Source organism: Delphinus delphis, chromosome X (assembly GCF_949987515.2).
Source record: "Delphinus delphis chromosome X, mDelDel1.2, whole genome shotgun sequence".
NCBI lineage: Eukaryota > Metazoa > Chordata > Mammalia > Artiodactyla > Delphinidae > Delphinus > Delphinus delphis.
Window position 1 is genome coordinate 67,848,960 of NC_082704.1, and position 24,764 is coordinate 67,873,723.

Genomic DNA, 24,764 nt, shown 5'->3' on the forward strand with positions numbered 1-24,764 from the left:
AGCTGGCTAGGGCAGGGAGGATGTGAATGCTTCCAGATTGGAGCTCTGGAAGGGGGTCATGAGTTCCTGCTGATGGGAAGGGTGAATGGCAGAGATGAATGGGAACCGCCAGACCCCAGAGGAGGAGGGGGGTTTGGAGAGAGCTAGAAGAGGGCCTTCGGGGGAAAGGGAGGACGTGCCAATGTGGCCAGGCAGAGCACACACAGGACCCAGACCTGGGACACTCCGCTGGCTTGACTGCAGGGATGGTAGCAGAGGCTGGCCCAGAGTCCCCACCACAGGATGCCACAGATACCGTTCTGGAAAAGGCTCTGATGTAGAGCAGCGCCCCGCCCCGGCTCCCTACCCCGACCCCGACCCTTACCCCTCCAGAGAGAAGGCAGAACACAGAATATGAGAGGTACTTTAATTGGAAACTGCTGTGAAACTGGGGCGGGGCGGGGGCAAAACAGGGGGGAGAGGAAGCCCTAGCTGAGGCAGAACAGGAGGGAACGAGCTTGGCCACAGCTCCAGGGCCCCAAACAGCTGCTCCTCTTGCAGGAAGACGCTGGGCTCAACCTGTGAAACAGCAGAGTCAGGGAAGAGCCTGAAGCCAGGGCCAGCCCCCAGCCCTGCTCAACAGCCAGGACTGTGGGAAGGGGTACGGTGTGTGTAACACTCACTTCAAAGGGTCTGCAACTTGTCAGCCAGGTACTGCATGGCGGCTGCAACAGGGACAGGCATTAGCAGGCGCTCCAGACAGAGGGATACAGAAGCCCGTCCCCCTATCCCCGTGAGGAACCGCCTAGCCCTGATACCTGAAACCCCTCCAGACCCGATGCAAAGAGCTCTGGGCCTGATCACTCCCCACCACCCAAATTGAATGTGGAACTGGTTCCTAAAGGGAAACAAAATGTGCCAGCAGCTCTCATGCTGTGGGCCGTGCCACAACCACTCAGAACTTGTCACACACACAAACAAACAATCCAACAAGAACCTTAGAAGCCACACCAAGCAGCAGTTCAAGGGAAAAATCAACGAGGCATCTCTAAAAGTCCTATCAGAAGGACATTCCCTAGGACTGGTCTGGTTGTCAAAGTGTGCATGCAGTCCAGACAGTACTTTGCTGTTTGTACACACGCCCAGTTGTACATGCACAGCCAGCTCCAGGGCCAGGCCTGAGAGGTTCTCCTCCCCACAGGGATGATCGTCCCTGCCAGGCCCACCGCACCTGCAGCCCACCCCCACCCCAGGTGCCCACCCGGGTTCTTCACTAAGACACCGCTCTCCGGCCCTGGTTCCTCATACCAAGTTGCTCCTTAAGTTCGTCTACTTCTCTCTTTAGCTCGAGACACTAGGCCAGCAGACAGAGGAGGAAGAGAAATGATTAGTATACTCTGGCCTCCTCTCTCCTCCACCTTCTCCTCTCCCCTCCACCTTCTCCTCTCCCCTGGGCCCTCCACCCCAAAGCCGGGTGGTCAGACTGGCAAGGGCTCCTCAGTGGAAAGGAGGTGGGCTCCCTCCGTGGGGTACGTGATGGGGGCAGGGGAGGGGGAGCCCACACATGTCAGCTGAACTTGGACCCAGATCCCACCCTCGAGTTTGGGCCTGCATTTCCAGGATGCAGAGGAAGCATTACCCAAGGACAGCAGGGCGTTCCCAGTGGCTGCTGCTGCGTTTCCGGTCTTGGGGGATGGTCAAGTGGCCCCTGGTCACCTGAGAGGGAAAGGACACACAATCCAGCTTCCCAGGCTCCCAGTGAGGTGGAAAGGGCCAAGCGGGCTCTAAAGTGAGGTGAGGCAGCACCATCTTCTGCTGGCAACCAGCCGCCCTGCTCTGCCCAGCAGCCGGAACCTTGTCTCTGGGCCTGCTTCCCCTGTTCCCCGGGGGCAGCCATTTCGCCATTGTGGTCCCCAAACAATGTGGCTCTGGATTCGACCCTCCCAGAGCTGCAGCCACAGCCAGCACGTGGGAGAGCAATGTGGCCGAACAGGACATAACAGAAAAGGCTGTTCCCCTGCAAGTCTACACCCGGAGCAGCTGTTTGCGGCACTGCCACCGATCACCCCGGCCGCACAAACCCCACTCAGAGGATGATGTGGCTCAAGGACAGCCCTCTCAGCACCCCATCTCCTGTGGGAGAAGCTGCCTGGGAGCAAGGCTGTGCCCCCGGCAGAGACAGAGGCAGAGGTTTCTGTCCTCAACCCCTCTTCCCTCCCCTCATATCAAACCCACGATACTCACCTGAGGGGGCAGGCCCCCTGGGCATGACTTCTCCCTGGTTCAGGGCCAAGGGTTCTGAGTTTCCTGGATCTTGGGGGCCTCTGGTGTTGACGTCGCCACTGCTGGCTTTTCTACGATGCATGCGCAGACAAGATGTCCCTGGCCTGTGAGTTAGCAGCTGAAACAAAAATTTCTCACCGATTTGGACTAAGGAAGTGTGTGTGTGTGTGTGTGTGTGTGTGTGTGTGTGAGAGAGAGAGAGAGAGAGAGAGAGAGAGAGAGAGAGAGAGACAGAGACAGAGACAGAGAGAGAGACAGAGAGAGAGAGTTGTGTGATTCGGGCCAGGGTGAGGCAGGGAATTGGGAAGGGAATTGAAAGGCTGATCTCATTAGCACTTTCTCCCTCAGTCAGCCCCAGGCCAGCAGGCAGAGCTGATCTAGGCACAACAGTGGGACACTGAGAAAGCCCAGGCCCCCTGCAAGGAAGGTCTGGGGAACAGCTAGGAAGGAGGATTCAGGAAGCTGGTGAGTCTAAATACTGAGGCTTTCCGGGGAAGCTTTTAAGGGATCCCCCGACCCAATTCAGCTACCAGCCCTCCCTTCCATCCCAGCCCAAGTCTCTCAGAGGAGGCTGGAAAGAGGCCAAGGGTGGAGAACCGGGCCCAGGACACCCGAAGTGCTACCTTAATGTTTGTCCCTAGGAAAAGGAGCCCGATCTGGCATCGTAATGACCCAGTGACTGAGGGGCACCCAATGCTGACCCGTGAGGGGTGGACAGAGGCAGCATGGGTGAAGACGTGTGCCCTGGGTGCTGTGGGGGGGGGGAAGAGTGGGGAGAGAGGAGGAGCATGGCCTACTCACTTGGCCCTTTGGGGCTGGGTCTCTATTTGGGTCCTTATCTTCTCCCGCCACCGCCTCAGACTCCCTTGCCCAGCTGACCACGGATTTCTTCCCAGCGCCACTGTGCTTGGACTGTTTGGTTCCCGAAAGGACCAAGGTATAACTCTTGGGTCTCCCAGGCAGCGGAATACCAGAGATTGGGGGGAAGGTGGCCGGTTCCACGGGAGTTGCCGAGATTCGCTGCCCCCGGGAACGGAAGGTTCCCCCCAGGGCAAGTTTGGACGCTTCCCCGACGGATTTCTTCTCCTGGGCTCCGTTCTTCCTAGGAGTGACCCGCGGCAGGCCACCTGCAGCAGCAGCAGAAACAGAAGCAGCAGCAGCAGCAGCAGCAGCTCCCGGGTAGCTGGGCTTGCTGCCCCCCTTGCCCCACAGCACGCTCTGCATTTTCTTAGGGGAAGAGATGCCCTGCTCTCCCACGCCCTGCCTTTCCACAACCGAAGAGAGTCCTCGCGGAGCCGAGGACAGGGAAGAGCCTGTCACGTGACGGTAATTCTCCCTGACTTGGAACTTCGAGTGTCTGGGAGTGTCCCCGGGATCCTCGGGTCTGCTGGGCTTGGCCTGGCCTCCTCCTCTGCGGTAAGTGCTCACCGTCATCAGCTGTGTCTCACTGAATTCATCTGAGGACTCGGAGTCGGACAGCAGCCAGGCCAGGCCTTCCGCGGAGCGCCGCTGGCGATCCGCAGCCACGTTCAACCTACGCTTAGTGCCTCTCTTAGGGTTCCCCAAGGCCCGGCCCGCTTCAGGCCCACCGAGGTGGAGAGGGCCGGCTGGAGCCGTCGGCGCCTCCCCACAGCTCTGGCCGGGCGCTCCTCGACCGCCGGGACCCGCCTCGAGGCGCAGTGTCCACACGGTGGACTCTTTGAAGGTGGTGGAGCTCTCCGGGGACGGGTACCTGCGGACGCCCAGCACGTCCTGGTCGGTCAGCTGCTGCAGGTTGGCCTCCTTGGCCGCCTCAGACTCCTCGATCAGGTCCAGGAGGTCCCTCGTGTGCTCCTCTGGGGAGCCAGGTCGGCCTTCGCGGCCCCACAGCACCGGCCCTCGCGCTTCCAGCATCTCCCGCTCAGACTGGAAGCCCTCGGGGTCCGGGTATCTGCGGACGCCCAGCACGTCCTGGTCGGTCAGCTGCTGCAGGTTGGCCTCCTTGGCCGCCTCAGACTCGTCGATCAGGTCCAGGAGGTCCCTCGTGTGCTCATCTGGGGAGCCAGGTCCGCCTTCGCGGCCCCACAGCACAGGCCCTCGCGCTTCCAGCATCTCCCGCTTCGACTGGAAGCCCTCGGGGTCCGGGAAGCCGCCTCCGCCCTTGCCGCTCCGCGGCTCCCCAGACTCGGGGCCTGGGTCGGGCCCCGGCGGGACTGCGGGGCCGGCTATGCGGACGCCGGCCCGCTCCCTGACCTTTGGGCGGACACGCCTTCCCCACACATACACCTCATCCGGGGAGCTCATGTCGCGACCCGGGCGGCCCCGGAACCGGGGCGACGGTCGATGGCCCGAGTCGCGGTCGCGGTCACGGCGGGCTAGGCGGCCGGCGCTCAGAAGGGAGCGTCAACCACCTCACGCGCCGCACGAGCTCGCCTCAAAAGAAAGGACGCGCCACTTTCAGCGCGCCTCTCACGCCCGCGCCGCAGCCTCCTCATTGGTCCGGCCCCCGCCAACCAGCGGGCTCCTTGTTCGCCCGCCCCCGTCGAGACCTAACCAATGGGGCCGAGGGCCTCTGCTTTGCTCGCAAGCCCGTGGGCGGTCCGGGCAGTTGGCTGGTGAAGGAGATGGTGGGAGTGCCTCCCTCTGTCAAGCCTCTGGGCCCGCCTCCTCCTGTCCCGCCTCCCCTTTCTGGTTAGAGTCACAGCTCTGAGCCTCCGTTTCCCATCTATACAGGGGGTCGAGGGCGTCGGGGAGTGAGGGCGCCGGGCTCCAGGGGTGGTGAGGATGGAACGTCAAGATGGAGGCGCTGGATGCCTAGCACGCGCCGAAAGCATTTGCCAGCCTCCCTTCCACCGCAAGCCTTAAGACCCAACAGGAGAATGGGCACAGGAGTCCCGCAGTCAGTGATCAGGGGTCGGCCAGAGAGCAAAGGGATCGTATTTTCGTTCTGTAAGGTCTCTGTCTCAACTGCTCCATCAAATGTGGCTCAGCAGACGTTACTGGCAGGCGGGTGTGGCGGATAGACTTGGGGTTGGCCTCGCTCCATCAGCCCTTCCCCCTCTCTGAGGCAAATTCAAAGAAGAGGAAATCGCAGTGGCCAGTTACACCCCAAAAGGTGCTCCCCACCGCTGATCCTGGAGATGTGAACTAAAACCACGAATCGGGTTTCACACACTAGGTTGACAACCTTCAAAGAGCTTAACCATTCCGAGGGTGGGAGAGGTTAGGAGCGAACCCCTGTGGCGGTGGTGCAAGAGACGCATTGGGGAGGTAATTTGGCAGAATCCATTGAAAGCAACTTAGTGCCGGCACGCACTCTGTGCCTGGCACTCTTCTAAGCGCTGGGCATAAATAATAATGCATCCGCGTGACACGCCTTTAACTATAGTACCAACTATTACTGGCCTCTTCCCGGTGAGGAAACAGGCACTGAGAGGTTCGGCCACTGGCCCAAGGTCATTCGGCTCGTGGGGATCAGCGGCAGGATTGAAACCAATCTATCTGACTCCAGAGTCCTTGCTTTTAGCCCAAGATCTTTAAAAGGAAGGAAGAAGGAATCTATTTCCTCTATGCTCCTGCAAGTCCGCTGCCTGGTACTCCTTCCGGAGACACGCTGGTACCTGTAGTGTACAAGAACACATGCACGAGGGTGTTGGTGATGGGAAAAACTGGGAACACTCCAAATTCCCGTCAGTAAGGAAATGGATGAATGCAACGTGGCTTAGCATCCAGTAGCATAAAGCGTGGCAGTCCAACGGAATGCATCAGGCCATTCTCACAGCTTTCGAAAGCATCCGCCTGACTTCCAACTGCAAGTTGCAGAACGATGGCTTTGGATTCACGTTTGTAAGTTAAATCACTTGCGTGCGTGGGCACACGCACACACACCAGTCAATCCTATGTAATATATGAGAATTCATTTAAGTATATGTACAAGTATGTTTTAAAGTTTTGAAGGACGCACAACCAAGGCCTACCAGTTGCGATGGCGGTGGGTGTGGATAGCCAGGTGTCCCTCAGTTTTTCTTGGAACTGTCAGTTCTCAGCTCCCCTGAGCTGAGCAGTACTGATGTCTGGGGAGTGGTGCCTCCCTTGGTTTCTATACGGCCCATGGGTGTTAGAATTTCCCGTGTCTGCCACCCCACTCCTACTCTGACACCGCTCCATTCCTCCCATACCTTCCTTCTGCTCCTTCCCGTTCATACTCCTCTGTCTTCAGTCACCTCTCTCTCCTGCATCCTGCTCTGGCTGACCTCCTGGAGAGTCCTGGGGTGTCTGAACCCCTCTTGCCTGTGGAACTCAAAGGCCCAGTTTTCTGGGTCTGCACCTGAGAAGCTGGCCGTGCTGGAGAAGTTTCAGAGCAGGGGAGATTGGGTGCACTGTAAATCTGCAATCCTCCTCCTCGAGCCTGCCCCCGATGGTGCCTGCCCGTTTGTGGATACCGCCCTCTTCCACTTCTCCCAGTGACTTTTTAAGTCGTGGTGTGCTATTTCAAATATGTTAAAATGGATAAGGAAGGATATAGCAAAATCTCCTGCATCCACCAGCACCCTAGGAAACATTACCAGTGGATTCAGTGGAAGCCTCCGTCTTCCCTCTCACCATTTCCATTCCCTTCCTCCCTCCCCCAGAGAGAGACTCCCAGAACTTCTTCTCACCTTCTCCACTCTCTTCGTCCCTGTGGCTCTCCTACCTCCTCTTCCCCTGCATCCCATACGTCTCCAACGATGTCTACTAATCTCTGCTTTAGCCCCCTATGCTCACCAGGATCCAATACTGCTTTTGACTTACTCTCTTGGCCTGGGGTGGGAGCCAGTGTCAGAGGTTCCTGTTGGCTTTCCCCACCGGGATAGCTCTTACCCCACAGAGCAGTGACCCAATGTGGAAGTCATTGCTCCAACTGCCAAGTGCATCACTTATCATTATCAGCTTGGGGAGTGGAGAAATGACTGCTATTTTGGTCCAGGGACCCATTCAGCTCACTGTGAACCGGTCTCTATTCCCAACTCCTTTTAATGTCAGGGCCTCATAAGCCCCATTCTAATGGGGCCCCATCATGACACTTTGGGCCTCCTGGATCAATGTCAGCTCAGATCCTGTGTCCAGTAGTAGTAGAAGTGTCTGGGTCTTTTTCTAGCCTCCGGGTACAGTCACCTGAGAACTGGCAGTCATTCTCTTTAGGGACGGTCATAACCCACTGCCTTGTTTCTGGATCCTTCCTCCTCAGGACTCATCCACCTCTTCAGTGGGGCCAGTCTCTGAATTGGCTGAGGACCAGGAACTGAGCAGGAGACTGTGGCATTTTAGCGGGATGATGGCCCTCCTTCTCTTGCATTCTTGCCTTTTGCTGGCTGTCGTTGCCCCTAGGGAGCCATGCTGTCTGAGCCATCTTCTCAGCTTTCTGCCGGTCAAGCAGGCACTCTTGACTGCCCCTCTGACCTTGCTGGTCGTTACTGGAAATGTGGTCTGCTGGCATCTCTTGGTTAAGAGCTGCCCTCTGCCCTCTATTATGTCAGAATTCGTTGGCTCCCATGGGTGGTAATGAGCCCAGGTCGGGACCACTTTCCTTCCATCATTGGCATTGGCCTCCAGAGGGGAGCAACCACCAAACTTCTAGTGATGCTGGGGCCCCTCTCACCAGAACACTCCTGATGGCTTTGGTGAGTGATGTGTCCTCTCAGCCCTACAGTGGGACATAACCATGAGGCCATGTGACTGGCCTCACCTTTTCTGTCCGTTCTAGCATGTCTGCATCACTCAACCTTATTGTTCCTTCCTCTGCCATCTGCCAATCCAAGGCAGGCATTTCCACTTCTCTCCTTACGCGCCATCACTTTCTCAAAGTTTCAAAGGGCCAGTCTGGCAGTGAATTTCCTCCATCTCCTGGAGTCCTTGCCCGTGTGTTAAATCCCATGGCATGAGAAAGCGCCTCCGCTCAGCAAAACTTGCTTATCCACTCTTATATTCCTGTCCACTTGATCCAGCACCCTCAAAATCCAATCCCAGGGATATTGCCCTGCTCCTGCCAGTACAGGCTTGTTATTTCTTGGTGTATAATTTCTTTTTCCCCTTATCAGGCTCGGCATATCCCAGTGAGTTTATGGAGAAGAGATGAGGGTTTCCCTGGGAGAGGCGTCTGTCACTTTGTGGGGGAGCAGACTCTGTAGCATCTACCAGCACAGGGCATGTGTTAGCTCTTGCTAGGGAAGGAAGGGCCACCCTGCAAGCTTTGAGGCCTCAGGACGTTTGGATCTGATAAGCCAACGTTTGGGGACATCCATGCCAATATACCCGGCCTACATTTCAGAGTCTGAAGTTTTTCCAAAAAGGGCCCTGACCTTCCCATAACAGGCCTGTGTTTGTCAAGGATGTATACATCTCTGGAGTTCTGCACTTACTGTTATCGCATAATCTGTGAGCTACTCAGCTGTCTCTGCAGGAGGCAAGGGCATTTTGTAAGCCACCAAGAAAACCCCATGAATCTTACACTTGGCCCTTAACTGTTTGGTAATGTCCCTTAGTTTCTCATTATGTCTTTGCAGGGCGCCAGTATAACAGTGATGAACAGCCGCCTCTGCCCTCCCTATAGACATAGTGCCCTCCCTACCATTCAAAGGCCTGAATCATCTCACAGGCCACAAGTAAGACCCTCCACTGGGATATTTTTCAAGGTACGTATGGATAAAACCTTAAGGAATCAGGAGGTAACCTTGTGCTAGAGATTATCCATGCCCCACATAACACTCAAAATGGTACGCTCTTTGTCATTTGGGCAGTGAGTGAGCTGGTCCATAAACCCCATCTTATAGCTAACTTCTCAGACCACTCCTGGTACCACTTTTGTTAGTTTGGGTCCTCCAAAAATACGGACAGCAAGGCATGATTGGACATGAACGAACATGATGGGAGAATGGCATGTGAAGGATAAAGGAGAAGGAGCAGGAATGAGTCTTCTTCTTCAGGGTGCGATGCGGGTCTGACGTCTGTAAGAGAGACGTGGGGGAAAGGAGGGTCAGATAAGAAGAATCTCAGATGCAGTTTCGTTCTAACAGTAAACTTTAGTTCCGTTTAGTTTAGTTTGTTCAGGCTCATGTGGAGTCCCCACCCTACAGCTGCCATTTAGAGGAGTCCCTGTCCTGAAGCAGTATGCCCCTGCCATGCTCAGTCACTGGCTGGGAGCTACCCAGAGGATGTGGGATCTTGGCACAAACAATGGTGGTGCCAGAGAAGTGGCAGCTGGCACTTGCCAATCTACTATGTTCCCTGCAGTGGATCGGAGGGGCATGTTTCTATGGCCACCACAAGGAAGCAGAAGTCATTTCCGTTTTGAGTGATTTTGTGGTGGGGAGCATAAGGACACAGGAAGTAAAGAAAGATTGGGAGGGAAATGATGGGATTTTGGATACATTAAGGTTGTGTTTCTTATAGGACATGCAGGTGGAATTAGCCAGGATGCACTTAGAAATTTGGTTCTGGAACACCAGTGAGGGGTCAAAGCTAGAGAGAGATACAGACTTGGGAGTCATTCATTCCCTCAGTACACTTTTATAGCAGTGTTTTTTCAAACGTCACCATAACCTTAGAAGTTCCTTGCATGGAAGCTCCAATTCCTTTCCCTTCACCCTCCTCAGAAGTAACCTCTATCCTTTGTCTTCATCATTCCCTTCCTTTTCTTTAGTTATTCTCTACATAGGTTCATATTCCTAACAACGTTGGTTTTGCTGCATCCTTTGGTCTTTATGTAAATGGAATCATTTGTGTTGTTTCTGACTTCTCCCGTGTGATACTGTGTAACTGAGATTCATCCCTGTTGTCGCATGTGGCAGGCACTTGTTCATTTTCATTGCTGTACACTGTTCCACCAAATGAATATACAGTAGACTCTCATTATCATGATAGTTATTTGCAGTCTATAAAGTTGCCATGAACACTGAATTAGGCAATCCTGAAACATTGCTCCTAAGGGAAATATAATTTCAAGTTCCTACCATCCGCTGGTCACAACATTTTCATCGACTGATCGCTGCGTAATCATGTTTCATGTGTGTTTCTGTTTAAAGGCACTCTATTTAATACAAATATTATTGATTCATTAACACTGACCTCACAGCCAACAGCATTATAAATCATGCCTGAGCAAGGTTTATGTAACACACATATTTTCTTGAGTGCACGTCATAGTCATTTTGCACTCAAGGACACTAGACAGTACTTCAGCACTAAGCTTGGAGGCCATCTTCAATTATGAAATCACCAACAAAGAAGCACAAAAATGCAAACTATGTGGCACCAAATAAATCATGAAAAGGACACTTGCTTGCAGTATGAGACTGAAACCAGAAGGCAGAGCGTCACCTTGTTTGACCTCAGTTGGGAACATATTCCACCAACTCAAATTTTTCACAGCTCTCTCGAATGAGGAGGAAAGCACTCTGGTACTGATTTGTGGTTAAAAATGAATTTTAGCAAATAGGGGAATTTGCAAGTATGGAATCTACAAATAACAAGAATCAACTGTATCTCAACCTATGTATCCATTCTACTGTCAATGGGTAATTTGGGTTGTTTCCATTTGGGCAGATATTATTCATAGCGCTACTATAAACATTCTGGCGCGTGTTTCCTGGTGCCCACGTACAAGAGCCTTCCAGGGCAGAGCTTTCCAACTTTTGGACCTGGGACTTTGAGGCCTTCATCTCCAGAGACAGCCAGGCAGCAGCCCCTGGACCGCTTGGTTCTGGCCCTGAACAACTTTGTCATCTTACTCCTGTATGCCATACAATCATCATTTTCTGTGTGAGCCATAGAATCAAATGGCTGGGAAGCTGCGTTCCAGTGCTCATACTTAGGACTGAAATTGTCATCTCATAGGGAAAGAAGATTTCCAACATTACTAGATCATGCCAGAGTTTTTACAATGGGGTCATGCTAATTTCTACTCCTATCAACAGTGTTTAACTGTTCCACATCCTCATCAACATTTGATATTAACAAAGTACAAAATTGTTGTCAATCTTGTGATAGTGAAATCGTGTCTCATTGTAGATTTAATCTGCAATTTCTTGATTAGTAATAATATTAGTAATAATATTGAGCAGCTTTTCATATGCTTGGCCTTGGGGATTTTCTTGTCTATGAGGTGTTCATTTAGTGTCTTGTGCCCATTTTCCCCTTGGGTTGTTTGCATATTTATTTGTGGAAGTTCTTTATGTATTCTATACTTTAATTCTTTGATGATTTCGTGTTATGTAAATATCTTCTAGTTTTTAGCTTGCCTTCACTCTTTTTATCATACCTTTTAACGAACAAAAGCACTTCTTTTTAATTTTTCACAGCACTTTATTATGAAAAGTTCCATACAAGAAGATCACGGGACTTCCCTGGTGGCACAGTGGTTAAGAATCTGCCTGCCAATGTAGGGGACACGGGTTCGATCCCTGGTCCCAGAAGATCCCCTATGCCACGGAGCAACTAAGCCTGTGCGGCACAGCTACTGGATCCTGTGCTCTAGAGCCTGCGTGCCACAGCTGCTGAAGCCTGCGTGCCTAGAGCCCATGCTCCACAACAAGAGAAGCCACTGCAATGAGAAGCCCGCGCACCACAACGAAGAGTAGCCCCTGCTCACCGCAACTAGAGAAAGCCCGCGCGCAGCCACAGAGGCCCAGCGCAGCCAAATAAATAAATAAATAAATAAAATTTTAAAAGAAAGAAGAAGATCACAAGATGATCCGGGAAAGTTGAGGGGGTACTTGCTGATCATGGACCACCTTCACTCTCACCTGATGACCTTGCTTCCCATTTCATTGAGAGTATACAGGCAATCAGAAACAAACTTCCCTCATTCATAAATAGTTTTCTCTATTTTGGATCATTCCTATCAGCATACAAGTATGTTGTCGTTTCCCCCAATTAAAGAAAACCTTCTTTTGATTCCAATTTCCCTTCAAGCGACACCATTTTTCTCTGCTCACCTTCACATAAAAACTCCTTAAGAGTCGGTGTATACTTGCTGTCTCAAATTCCTCTCTTCTCATTCACTCTTTCTCTCCTTTCCATTTAACAATTCTCTATTGAGGGCTGACAAGGTACTGTTCTAACACATGGTGCCGTTCTAACACATGGTGCTACATCACTGAGAAAAACAGATGACGTTCCTTCCCTCAAGAGCTTACATTTCTGTCATAGGCCTATTGGCAATATTTTCTCAATCTTCAACTATGTCCATTCCTTTGTTGTTGGAAATCACTTTCCTGGACCCAGTTTCAATCTTTTTCGGTTGCCTAGAGTGTTGCTCCCCGAACACTCCTTTACCAAAACCCTAAGTGGGATCTTCTGCTTCCTAGAACTAATGTCTTCATTGTTCTTGGTTTACCACAGTGTTTTGATGGGACTCATTCTCCAGGTACCATGGGTGATAATTTCTTTTAAGACTTTGCATGAACAAATATTACCTTTAATTTCATGCTTATTTGATAGCTGATATATAATTTCAGGCTGAAAAGTTTTCTGACTTTCAATGTCACTTTTGAGAATGCTGGTACTATTTTGCATGCCATTATGATTCCCAAGTCTTTATGTATGACACATTTAATTTTTTTAGTTACATATATTTTGATTTATTACATAGTAAAATTAACTTTTTTGTTTTCAGTACCATGAGTTTTAACACATGGACAGATTTGTGTAACTATCACCACAATCAGGATACAAAACAGTTCCATCAGCCCCAAAATCTCCCTCATTCTGCTGCTTTGTAGTCAAACCATCTCCCCCATCCCAAACCTCTGATAACTGGTGATCTGTTTCCCATCCCTATAGTTTTACCTTTTCCAAATATTATACAAACACAATCACACAGTATGTAACATTTTGAGACTGGCTTCTTTCATTTAGCATAATGCATTTGCGATTCATCCAAGTTGTTGCATGTATCAAGAGTTCCTTCCTTTGTATTGTTAAAGAATGTTTCATTTATAGATGTATGGTTTTATTCGTTCATCTGTTGAATAACATCTTGATTGCTTTCAGTTTGGGGTGACTATGAATAAGGTTTCTATGAACATTCTGTTAACATTCTATTAACATCCATAGTGTGCACCGGGAAGCGAGTTCCTGTGATGGCTGTCTCCAGCCTGTAGTTAGCTTCACTCTCTCCAGAGTGTCTGCAGGGACACATGACCTGGAATGACTGTCTCTACTGGTCAGAGGCAGGTCCAAGGTCTAAGCTAGCTCTGTTTCCTCGAAGTGCACACACACTCATTGGTAATGGCCTCAGCTCAGTGGGGAGCAGTGCTGGAGCAAGAGGGGCTAGAACATAAGCCTGGTACAGGCTGGGTGGGGCACTGGGTACATTCTAGGAATCCAGCCAGAGGCCTGGGCAGCAATCAAGCCCACCTTCTCCAGGGAGGGGCTTGAGGGGAAGGATTAAGTCCCACGAACGTTCTTTTCTGACCCTGAGGTCTGTGACTGTCCCATCCCACCTGTGGTCTGTCCACCTGAGCTCATGCCATGGACTCTGGAAGGGAGTCAGGGTGAGAATATGGGGGAAAGGTGGACCCAGGTGCTCCCCATTGTCCAGGTGCAGTCACTCCTTACTTCCCATCCTCACTGCGCCCATCCTGCCCCTGTCCCGGGTAGCTCATGTTGGGTGGCCTCATATATGGGTCCCCTGATTCTAAGATGAGCTACTCTGAGGAGCCACCCTTCCCAGTCTCATTCCATCCACACCCACAGTAGTTGTCAGACATCATAGGATCACAGAGTAGGATCGAGAGCCACCTCCAGCGAATCCAACATTTCGAGCATCCCGACAGCCTGTCGTGGGGTTTGGTGACTTCTGCATCATCCCCCTCCTATGTTTTGGGAATTTAAGGACAACCCTTGAACAAAACAGATCCGACCCTTGCTTTTGCTCATTCAATGCCTTACAGAACCTGGACCAGCCTCTACTCCCTTTACTCCCTGAATCACATCTTTCTCCCTCAAGGGAGATTACCCCTGATTACATTTATTCACACACAGGGACACACCGTCACCAACCTTGAATGGCCAATCTACCATCATACCCCCTTTTGTGTAGTAAAACACCGGTCTTTCGGGAAGGGTGTCAGGCACAACCACCCTTGCCTCACTCAAACACAAGTCTGTCCCTCTGAGTCTCAGGCTGGTACAGCCCTGGGTCCTGGCTGAGGGAAGGAAGTGCTCCCCAACCTCGAGTGAGGGGGAAATCGAACATGGAGTTCAGACTCAATCTCGTGTGTCCTAAAGAGGCAGTCTGGGAGATTGAGCTGGGACACGGAAATATCATTTCCAGGAATATCTGTGTCATGGGGCTGGTGGAAGAGTATTTGACGGGGACCATGCAACAACACAGACCTACTAACCACACTCGCCATAGAACCTGACGGGCCAAATTCCACTCAAGGGTGTACAGACGACCCGGCTGGAGGAGGGTGGTCAGCTGGCTAGGGCAGGGAGGATGTGAATGCTTCCAGATTGGAGCTCTGGAAGGGGGTCATGAGTTCCTGCTGATGGGAAGGGTGAATGGCAGAGATGAATGGGAACCGCCAGACCCCAGAGGAGGAGGGGGGTTTGGAGAGAGCTAGAAGAGGGCCTTCGGGGGAAAGGGAGGACGTGCCAATGTGGCCAGGCAGAGCACACACAGGACCCAGACCTGGGACACTCCGCTGGCTTGACTGCAGGGATGGTAGCAGAGGCTGGCCCAGAGTCCCCACCACAGGATGCCACAGATACCGTTCTGGAAAAGGCTCTGATGTAGAGCAGCGCCCCGCCCCGGCTCCCTACCCCGACCCCGACCCTTACCCCTCCAGAGAGAAGGCAGAACACAGAATATGAGAGGTACTTTAATTGGAAACTGCTGTGAAACTGGGGCGGGGCGGGGGCAAAACAGGGGGGAGAGGAAGCCCTAGCTGAGGCAGAACAGGAGGGAACGAGCTTGGCCACAGCTCCAGGGCCCCAAACAGCTGCTCCTCTTGCAGGAAGACGCTGGGCTCAACCTGTGAAACAGCAGAGTCAGGGAAGAGCCTGAAGCCAGGGCCAGCCCCCAGCCCTGCTCAACAGCCAGGACTGTGGGAAGGGGTACGGTGTGTGTAACACTCACTTCAAAGGGTCTGCAACTTGTCAGCCAGGTACTGCATGGCGGCTGCAACAGGGACAGGCATTAGCAGGCGCTCCAGACAGAGGGATACAGAAGCCCGTCCCCCTATCCCCGTGAGGAACCGCCTAGCCCTGATACCTGAAACCCCTCCAGACCCGATGCAAAGAGCTCTGGGCCTGATCACTCCCCACCACCCAAATTGAATGTGGAACTGGTTCCTAAAGGGAAACAAAATGTGCCAGCAGCTCTCATGCTGTGGGCCGTGCCACAACCACTCAGAACTTGTCACACACACAAACAAACAATCCAACAAGAACCTTAGAAGCCACACCAAGCAGCAGTTCAAGGGAAAAATCAACGAGGCATCTCTAAAAGTCCTATCAGAAGGACATTCCCTAGGACTGGTCTGGTTGTCAAAGTGTGCATGCAGTCCAGACAGTACTTTGCTGTTTGTACACACGCCCAGTTGTACATGCACAGCCAGCTCCAGGGCCAGGCCTGAGAGGTTCTCCTCCCCACAGGGATGATCGTCCCTGCCAGGCCCACCGCACCTGCAGCCCACCCCCACCCCAGGTGCCCACCCGGGTTCTTCACTAAGACACCGCTCTCCGGCCCTGGTTCCTCATACCAAGTTGCTCCTTAAGTTCGTCTACTTCTCTCTTTAGCTCGAGACACTAGGCCAGCAGACAGAGGAGGAAGAGAAATGATTAGTATACTCTGGCCTCCTCTCTCCTCCACCTTCTCCTCTCCCCTCCACCTTCTCCTCTCCCCTGGGCCCTCCACCCCAAAGCCGGGTGGTCAGACTGGCAAGGGCTCCTCAGTGGAAAGGAGGTGGGCTCCCTCCGTGGGGTACGTGATGGGGGCAGGGGAGGGGGAGCCCACACATGTCAGCTGAACTTGGACCCAGATCCCACCCTCGAGTTTGGGCCTGCATTTCCAGGATGCAGAGGAAGCATTACCCAAGGACAGCAGGGCGTTCCCAGTGGCTGCTGCTGCGTTTCCGGTCTTGGGGGATGGTCAAGTGGCCCCTGGTCACCTGAGAGGGAAAGGACACACAATCCAGCTTCCCAGGCTCCCAGTGAGGTGGAAAGGGCCAAGCGGGCTCTAAAGTGAGGTGAGGCAGCACCACCCTCTGCTGGCAACCAGCCGCCCCTGCTCTGCCCAGCAGCCGGAACCTTGTCTCTGGGCCTGCTTCCCCTGTTCCCCGGGGGCAGCCATTTCGCCATTGTGGTCCCCAAACAATGTGGCTCTGGATTCGACCCTCCCAGAGCTGCAGCCACAGCCAGCACGTGGGAGAGCAATGTGGCCGAACAGGACATAACAGAAAAGGCTGTTCCCCTGCAAGTCTACACCCGGAGCAGCTGTTTGCGGCACTGCCACCGATCACCCCGGCCGCACAAACCCCACTCAGAGGATGATGTGGCTCAAGGACAGCCCTCTCAGCACCCCATCTCCTGTGGGAGAAGCTGCCTGGGAGCAAGGCTGTGCCCCCGGCAGAGACAGAGGCAGAGGTTTCTGTCCTCAACCCCTCTTCCCTCCCCTCATATCAAACCCACGATACTCACCTGAGGGGGCAGGCCCCCTGGGCATGACTTCTCCCTGGTTCAGGGCCAAGGGTTCTGAGTTTCCTGGATCTTGGGGGCCTCTGGTGTTGACGTCGCCACTGCTGGCTTTTCTACGATGCATGCGCAGACAAGATGTCCCTGGCCTGTGAGTTAGCAGCTGAAACAAAAATTTCTCACCGATTTGGACTAAGGAAGTGTGTGTGTGTGTGTGTGTGTGTGTGTGTGTGTGAGAGAGAGAGAGAGAGAGAGAGAGAGAGAGACAGAGACAGAGACAGAGACAGAGAGAGAGACAGAGAGAGAGAGTTGTGTGATTCGGGCCAGGGTGAGGCAGGGAATTGGGAAGGGAATTGAAAGGCTGATCTCATTAGCACTTTCTCCCTCAGTCAGCCCCAGGCCAGCAGGCAGAGCTGATCTAGGCACAACAGTGGGACACTGAGAAAGCCCAGGCCCCCTGCAAGGAAGGTCTGGGGAACAGCTAGGAAGGAGGATTCAGGAAGCTGGTGAGTCTAAATACTGAGGCTTTCCGGGGAAGCTTTTAAGGGATCCCCCGACCCAATTCAGCTACCAGCCCTCCCTTCCATCCCAGCCCAAGTCTCTCAGAGGAGGCTGGAAAGAGGCCAAGGGTGGAGAACCGGGCCCAGGACACCCGAAGTGCTACCTTAATGTTTGTCCCTAGGAAAAGGAGCCCGATCTGGCATCGTAATGACCCAGTGACTGAGGGGCACCCAATGCTGACCCGTGAGGGGTGGACAGAGGCAGCATGGGTGAAGACGTGTGCCCTGGGTGCTGTGGGGGGGGGGGAAGAGTGGGGAGAGAGGAGGAGCATGGCCTACTCACTTGGCCCTTTGGGGCTGGGTCTCTATTTGGGTCCTTATCTTCTCCCGCCACCGCCTCAGACTCCCTTGCCCAGCTGACCACGGATTTCTTCCCAGCGCCACTGTGCTTGGACTGTTTGGTTCCCGAAAGGACCAAGGTATAACTCTTGGGTCTCCCAGGCAGCGGAATACCAGAGATTGGGGGGAAGGTGGCCGGTTCCACGGGAGTTGCCGAGATTCGCTGCCCCCGGGAACGGAAGGTTCCCCCCAGGGCAAGTTTGGACGCTTCCCCGACGGATTTCTTCTCCTGGGCTCCGTTCTTCCTAGGAGTGACCCGCGGCAGGCCACCTGCAGCAGCAGCAGAAACAGAAGCAGCAGCAGCAGCAGCAGCAGCAGCAGCTCCCGGGTAGCTGGGCTTGCTGCCCCCCTTGCCCCACAGCACGCTCTGCATTTTCTTAGGGGAAGAGATGCCCTGCTCTCCCACGCCCTGCCTTTCCACAACCGAAGAGAGTCCTCGCGGAGCCGAGGACAGGGAAGAGCCTGTCACGTGACGGTAATTCTCCCTGACTTGGAACTTCGAGTGTCTGGGAGTGTCCCCGGGATCCTCGGGTCTGCTGGGCTTGGCCTGGCCTCCTCCTCTGCGGTAAGTGCTCACCGTCATCAGCTGTGTCTCACTGAATTCATCTGAGGACTCGGAGTCGGACAGCAGCCAGGCCAGGCCTTCCGCGGAGCGCCGCTGGCGATCCGCAGCCACGTTCAACCTACGCTTAGTGCCTCTCTTAGGGTTCCCCAAGGCCCGGCCCGCTTCAGGCCCACCGAGGTGGAGAGGGCCGGCTGGAGCCGTCGGCGCCTCCCCACAGCTCTGGCCGGGCGCTCCTCGACCGCCGGGACCCGCCTCGAGGCGCAGTGTCCACACGGTGGACTCTTTGAAGGTGGTGGAGCTCTCCGGGGACGGGTACCTGCGGACGCCCAGCACGTCCTGGTCGGTCAGCTGCTGCAGGTTGGCCTCCTTGGCCGCCTCAGACTCCTCGATCAGGTCCAGGAGGTCCCTCGTGTGCTCCTCTGGGGAGCCAGGTCGGCCTTCGCGGCCCCACAGCACCGGCCCTCGCGCTTCCAGCATCTCCCGCTCAGACTGGAAGCCCTCGGGGTCCGGGTATCTGCGGACGCCCAGCACGTCCTGGTCGGTCAGCTGCTGCAGGTTGGCCTCCTTGGCCGCCTCAGACTCGTCGATCAGGTCCAGGAGGTCCCTCGTGTGCTCATCTGGGGAGCCAGGTCCGCCTTCGCGGCCCCACAGCACAGGCCCTCGCGCTTCCAGCATCTCCCGCTTCGACTGGAAGCCCTCGGGGTCCGGGAAGCCGCCTCCGCCCTTGCCGCTCCGCGGCTCCCCAGACTCGGGGCCTGGGTCGGGCCCCGGCGGGACTGCGGGGCCGGCTATGCGGACGCCGGCCCGCTCCCTGACCTTTGGGCGGACACGCCTTCCCCACACATACACCTCATCCGGGGAGCTCATGTCGCGACCCGGGCAGCCCCGGAACCGGGGCGACGGTCGATGGCCCGAGTCGCGGTCGCGGTCACGGCGGGCTAGGCGGCCGGCGCTCAGAAGGGAGCGTCAGCCACCTCACGTGCCGCACGAGCTCGCCTCAAAAGAAAGGACGCGCCACTTTCAGCGCGCCTCTCACGCCTGCGCCGCAGCCTCCTCATTGGTCCGGCCCCCGCCAACCAGCGGGTGCCTTGTTCGCCCGCCCTCGTCGAGACCTAACCAATGGGGCCGAGGGCCTCTGGTTTGCTCGCAAGCCCGTGGGCGGTCCGGGCAGTTGGCTGGTGAAGGAGATGGTGGGAGTGCCTCCCTCTGTCAAGCCTCTGGGCCCGCCTCCTCCTGTCCCGCCTCCCCTTTCTGGTTAGAGTCACAGCTCTGAGCCTCCGTTTCCCATCTATACAGGGGGTCGAGGGCGTCGGGGAGTGAGGGCGCCGGGCTCCAGGGGTGGTGAGGATGAAACGTCAAGATGGAGGCGCTGGATGCCTAGCATGCGCCGAAAGCATTTGCCAGCCTCCCTTCCACCGCAAGCCTTAAGACCCAACAGGAGAATGGGCACAGGAGTCCCGCAGTCAGTGATCAGGGGTCGGCCAGAGAGCAAAGGGATCGTATTTTCGTTCTGTAAGATCTCTGTCTCAACTGCTCCATCAAATGTGGCTCAGCAGACGTTACTGGCAGGCGGGTGTGGCGGATAGACTTGGGGTTGGCCTCGCTCCATCAGCCCTTCCCCCTCTCTGAGGCAAATTCAAAGAAGAGGAAATCGCAGTGGCCAGTTACACCCCAAAAGGTGCTCCCCACCGCTGATCCTGGAGATGTGAACTAAAACCACGAATCGGGTTTCACACACTAGGTTGACAACCTTCAAAGAGCTTAACCATTCCGAGGGTGGGAGAGGTTAGGAGCGAACCCCTGTGGCGGTGGTGCAAGAGACGCATTGGGGAGGTAATTTGGCAGAATCCATTGAAAGCAACTTAGTGCCGGCACGGACTCTGTGCCTGGCACTCTTCTAAGCGCTGGGCATAAATAATAATGCATCCGCGTGACACGCCTTTAACTATAGTACCAACTATTACTGGCCTCTTCCCGGTGAGGAAACAGGCACTGAGAGGTTCGGCCACTGGCCCAAGGTCATTCGGCTCGTGGGGATCAGCGGCAGGATTGAAACCAATCTATCTGACTCCAGAGTCCTTGCTTTTAGCCCAAGATCTTTAAAAGGAAGGAAGAAGGAATCTATTTCCTCTATGCTCCTGCAAGTCCGCTGCCTGGTACTTCTTCCGGAGACACGCTGGTACCTGTAGTGTACAAGAACACATGCACGAGGGTGTTGGTGATGGGAAAAACTGGGAACACTCCAAATTCCCGTCAGTAAGGAAATGGATGAATGCAACGTGGCTTAGCATCCAGTAGCATAAAGCGTGGCAGTCCAACGGAATGCATCAGGCCATTCTCACAGCTTTCGAAAGCATCCGCCTGACTTCCAACTGCAAGTTGCAGAACGATGGCTTTGGATTCACGTTTGTAAGTTAAATCACTTGCGTGCGTGGGCACACGCACACACACCAGTCAATCCTATGTAATATATGAGAATTCATTTAAGTATATGTACAAGTATGTTTTAAAGTTTTGAAGGACGCACAACCAAGGCCTACCAGTTGTGATGGCGGTGGGTGTGGATAGCCAGGTGTCCCTCAGTTTTTCTTGGAACTGTCAGTTCTCAGCTCCCCTGAGCTGAGCAGTACTGATGTCTGGGGAGTGGTGCCTCCCTTGGTTTCTATACGGCCCATGGGTGTTAGAATTTCCCGTGTCTGCCACCCCACTCCTACTCTGACACCGCTCCATTCCTCCCATACCTTCCTTCTGCTCCTTCCCGTTCATACTCCTCTGTCTTCAGTCACCTCTCTCTCCTGCATCCTGCTCTGGCTGACCTCCTGGAGAGTCCTGGGGTGTCTGAACCCCTCTTGCCTGTGGAACTCAAAGGCCCAGTTTTCTGGGTCTGCACCTGAGAAGCTGGCCGTGCTGGAGAAGTTTCAGAGCAGGGGAGATTGGGTGCACTGTAAATCTGCAATCCTCCTCCTCGAGCCTGCCCCCGATGGTGCCTGCCCGTTTGTGGATACCGCCCTCTTCCACTTCTCCCAGTGACTTTTTAAGTCGTGGTGTGCTATTTCAAATATGTTAAAATGGATAAGGAAGGATATAGCAAAATCTCCTGCATCCACCAGCACCCTAGGAAACATTACCAGTGGATTCAGTGGAAGCCTCCGTCTTCCCTCTCACCATTTCCATTCCCTTCCTCCCTCCCCCAGAGAGAGACTCCCAGAACTTCTTCTCACCTTCTCCACTCTCTTCGTCCCTGTGGCTCTCCTACCTCCTCTTCCCCTGCATCCCATACGTCTCCAACGATGTCTACTAATCTCTGCTTTAGCCCCCTATGCTCACCAGGATCCAATACTGCTTTTGACTTACTCTCTTGGCCTGGGGTGGGAGCCAGTGTCAGAGGTTCCTCTTGGCTTTCCCCACCGGGATAGCTCTTACCCCACAGAGCAGTGACCCAATGTGGAAGTCATTGCTCCAACTGCCAAGTGCATCACTTATCATTATCAGCTTGGGGAGTGGAGAAATGACTGCTATTTTGGTCCAGGGACCCATTCAGCTCACTGTGAACCGGTCTCTATTCCCAACTCCTTTTAATGTCAGGGCCTCATAAGCCCCATTCTAATGGGGCCCCATCATGACACTTTGGGCCTCCTGGATCAATGTCAGCTCAGATCCTGTGTCCAGTAGTAGTAGAAGTGTCTGGGTCTTTTTCTAGCCTCCGGGTACAGTCACCTGAGAACTGGCAGTCATTCTCTTTAGGGACGGTCATAACCCACTGCCTTGTTTCTGGATCCTTCCTCCTCAGGACTCATCCACCTCTTCAGTGGGGCCAGTCTCTGAATTGGCTGAGGACCAGGAACTGAGCAGGAGACTGTGGCATTTTAGCGGGATGATGGCCCTCCTTCTCTTGCATTCTTGCCTTTTGCTGGCTGTCGTTGCCCCTAGGGAGCCATGCTGTCTGAGCCATCTTCTCAGCTTTCTGCCGGTCAAGCAGGCACTCTTGACTGCCCCTCTGACCTTGCTGGTCGTTACTGGAAATGTGGTCTGCTGGCATCTCTTGGTTAAGAGCTGCCCTCTGCCCTCTATTATGTCAGAATTCGTTGGCTCCCATGGGTGGTAATGAGCCCAGGTCGGGACCACTTTCCTTCCATCATTGGCATTGGCCTCCAGAGGGGAGCAACCACCAAACTTCTAGTGATGCTGGGGCCCCTCTCACCAGAACACTCCTGATGGCTTTGGTGAGTGATGTGTCCTCTCAGCCCTACAGTGGGACATAACCATGAGGCCATGTGACTGGCCTCACCTTTTCTGTCCGTTCTAGCATGTCTGCATCACTCAACCTTATTGTTCCTTCCTCTGCCATCTGCCAATCCAAGGCAGGCATTTCCACTTCTCTCCTTACGCGCCATCACTTTCTCAAAGTTTCAAAGGGCCAGTCTGGCAGTGAATTTCCTCCATCTCCTGGAGTCCTTGCCCGTGTGTTAAATCCCATGGCATGAGAAAGCGCCTCCGCTCAGCAAAACTTGCTTATCCACTCTTATATTCCTGTCCACTTGATCCAGCACCCTCAAAATCCAATCCCAGGGATATTGCCCTGCTCCTGCCAGTACAGGCTTGTTATTTCTTGGTGTATAATTTCTTTTTCCCCTTATCAGGCTCGGCATATCCCAGTGAGTTTATGGAGAAGAGATGAGGGTTTCCCTGGGAGAGGCGTCTGTCACTTTGTGGGGGAGCAGACTCTGTAGCATCTACCAGCACAGGGCATGTGTTAGCTCTTGCTAGGGAAGGAAGGGCCACCCTGCAAGCTTTGAGGCCTCAGGACGTTTGGATCTGATAAGCCAACGTTTGGGGACATCCATGCCAATATACCCGGCCTACATTTCAGAGTCTGAAGTTTTTCCAAAAAGGGCCCTGACCTTCCCATAACAGGCCTGTGTTTGTCAAGGATGTATACATCTCTGGAGTTCTGCACTTACTGTTATCGCATAATCTGTGAGCTACTCAGCTGTCTCTGCAGGAGGCAAGGGCATTTTGTAAGCCACCAAGAAAACCCCATGAATCTTACACTTGGCCCTTAACTGTTTGGTAATGTCCCTTAGTTTCTCATTATGTCTTTGCAGGGCGCCAGTATAACAGTGATGAACAGCCGCCTCTGCCCTCCCTATAGACATAGTGCCCTCCCTACCATTCAAAGGCCTGAATCATCTCACAGGCCACAAGTAAGACCCTCCACTGGGATATTTTTCAAGGTACGTATGGATAAAACCTTAAGGAATCAGGAGGTAACCTTGTGCTAGAGATTATCCATGCCCCACATAACACCCAAAATGGTACGCTCTTTGTCATTTGGGCAGTGAGTGAGCTGGTCCATAAACCCCATCTTATAGCTAACTTCTCAGACCACTCCTGGTACCACTTTTGTTAGTTTGGGTCCTCCAAAAATACAGACACCAAGGCATGATTGGACATGAACGAACATGATGGGAGAATGGCATGTGAAGGATAAAGGAGAAGGAGCAGGAATGAGTCTTCTTCTTCAGGGTGCGATGCGGGTCTGACATCTGTAAGAGAGACGCGGGGGAAAGGAGGATCAGATAAGAAGAATCTCAGATGCAGTTTCGTTCTAACAGTAAACTTTAGTTCCGTTTAGTTTAGTTTGTTCAGGCTCATGTGGAGTCCCCACCCTACAGCTGCCATTTAGAGGAGTCCCTGTCCTGAAGCAGTATGCCCCTGCCATGCTCAGTCACTGGCTGGGAGCTACCCAGAGGATGTGGGATCTTGGCACAAACAATGGTGGTGCCAGAGAAGTGGCAGCTGGCACTTGCCAATCTACTATGTTCCCTGCAGTGGATCGGAGGGGCATGTTTCTATGGCCACCACAAGGAAGCAGAAGTCATTTCCGTTTTGAGTGACTTTGTGGTGGGGAGCATAAGGACACAGGAAGTAAAGAAAGATTGGGAGGGAAATGATGGGATTTTGGATACATTAAGGTTGTGTTTCTTATAGGACATGCAGGTGGAATTAGCCAGGATGCACTTAGAAATTTGGTTCTGGAACACCAGTGAGGGGTCAAAGCTAGAGAGAGATACAGATTTGGGAGTCATTCATTCCCTCAGTACACTTTTATAGCAGTGTTTTTTCAAACGTCACCATAACCTTAGAAGTTCCTTGCATGGAAGCTCCAATTCCTTTCCCTTCACCCTCCTCAGAAGTAACCTCTATCCTTTGTCTTCATCATTCCCTTCCTTTTCTTTAGTTATTCTCTACATAGGTTCATATTCCTAACAACGTTGGTTTTGCTGCATCCTTTGGTCTTTATGTAAATGGAATCATTTGTGTTGTTTCTGACTTCTCCCGTGTGATACTGTGTAACTGAGATTCATCCCTGTTGTCGCATG

The 24,764-nt window shown here is 53.5% G+C and overlaps 2 protein-coding genes across 2 annotated transcripts; both read right to left on the reverse strand.

The window, feature by feature from the left end:
* Positions 1-436: 436 nt before the first annotated feature.
* Positions 437-4,736, reverse strand: LOC132418169 (uncharacterized protein CXorf49 homolog). Its single transcript, XM_060002039.1, has 8 exons — positions 4,715-4,736; positions 4,249-4,616; positions 3,064-4,041; positions 2,224-2,380; positions 1,619-1,695; positions 1,288-1,333; positions 663-704; positions 437-558 (listed from the first exon to the last, which is right to left on the reverse strand). The coding sequence occupies exons 1-7, from the start codon at positions 4,734-4,736 to the stop codon at positions 664-666; spliced, it is 1,689 nt and encodes a 562-aa protein (XP_059858022.1). The 3' UTR covers positions 437-558; position 663.
* Positions 4,737-15,135: 10,399 nt separating this feature from the next.
* LOC132418170 (uncharacterized protein CXorf49 homolog) lies at positions 15,136-19,248 on the reverse strand. Its single transcript, XM_060002040.1, has 7 exons — positions 18,952-19,248; positions 17,761-18,744; positions 16,924-17,080; positions 16,318-16,394; positions 15,987-16,032; positions 15,362-15,403; positions 15,136-15,257 (listed from the first exon to the last, which is right to left on the reverse strand). The coding sequence occupies exons 1-6, from the start codon at positions 19,246-19,248 to the stop codon at positions 15,363-15,365; spliced, it is 1,602 nt and encodes a 533-aa protein (XP_059858023.1). The 3' UTR covers positions 15,136-15,257; position 15,362.
* Positions 19,249-24,764: the final 5,516 nt, after the last annotated feature.

What these genes read in the sequence shown, in the direction of transcription:
- LOC132418170 (XM_060002040.1), bottom strand. Translation starts at nt 19,248, where the DNA reads ATGAGCTCCCCGGATGAGGTGTATGTGTGGGGAAGGCGTGTCCGCCCA. An exon ending in TGATCGACGAGTCTGAGGCG is followed by an intron (nt 18,745 to 18,951) that starts GCCAAGGAGGCC and finishes GCGGCCAAGGAG; the next exon opens with GCCAACCTGCAGCAGCTGAC. An exon ending in ACCCAGCCCCAAAGGGCCAA is followed by an intron (nt 17,081 to 17,760) that starts GTGAGTAGGCCA and finishes TTTTTGTTTCAG; the next exon opens with CTGCTAACTCACAGGCCAGG.
- LOC132418169 (XM_060002039.1), bottom strand. Translation starts at nt 4,736, where the DNA reads ATGAGGAGGCTGCGGCGCGGGC. An exon ending in TGATCGACGAGTCTGAGGCG is followed by an intron (nt 4,042 to 4,248) that starts GCCAAGGAGGCC and finishes GCGGCCAAGGAG; the next exon opens with GCCAACCTGCAGCAGCTGAC. An exon ending in CGAACTTAAGGAGCAACTTG is followed by an intron (nt 705 to 1,287) that starts GTATGAGGAACC and finishes TCCCTGTTGCAG; the next exon opens with CCGCCATGCAGTACCTGGCT.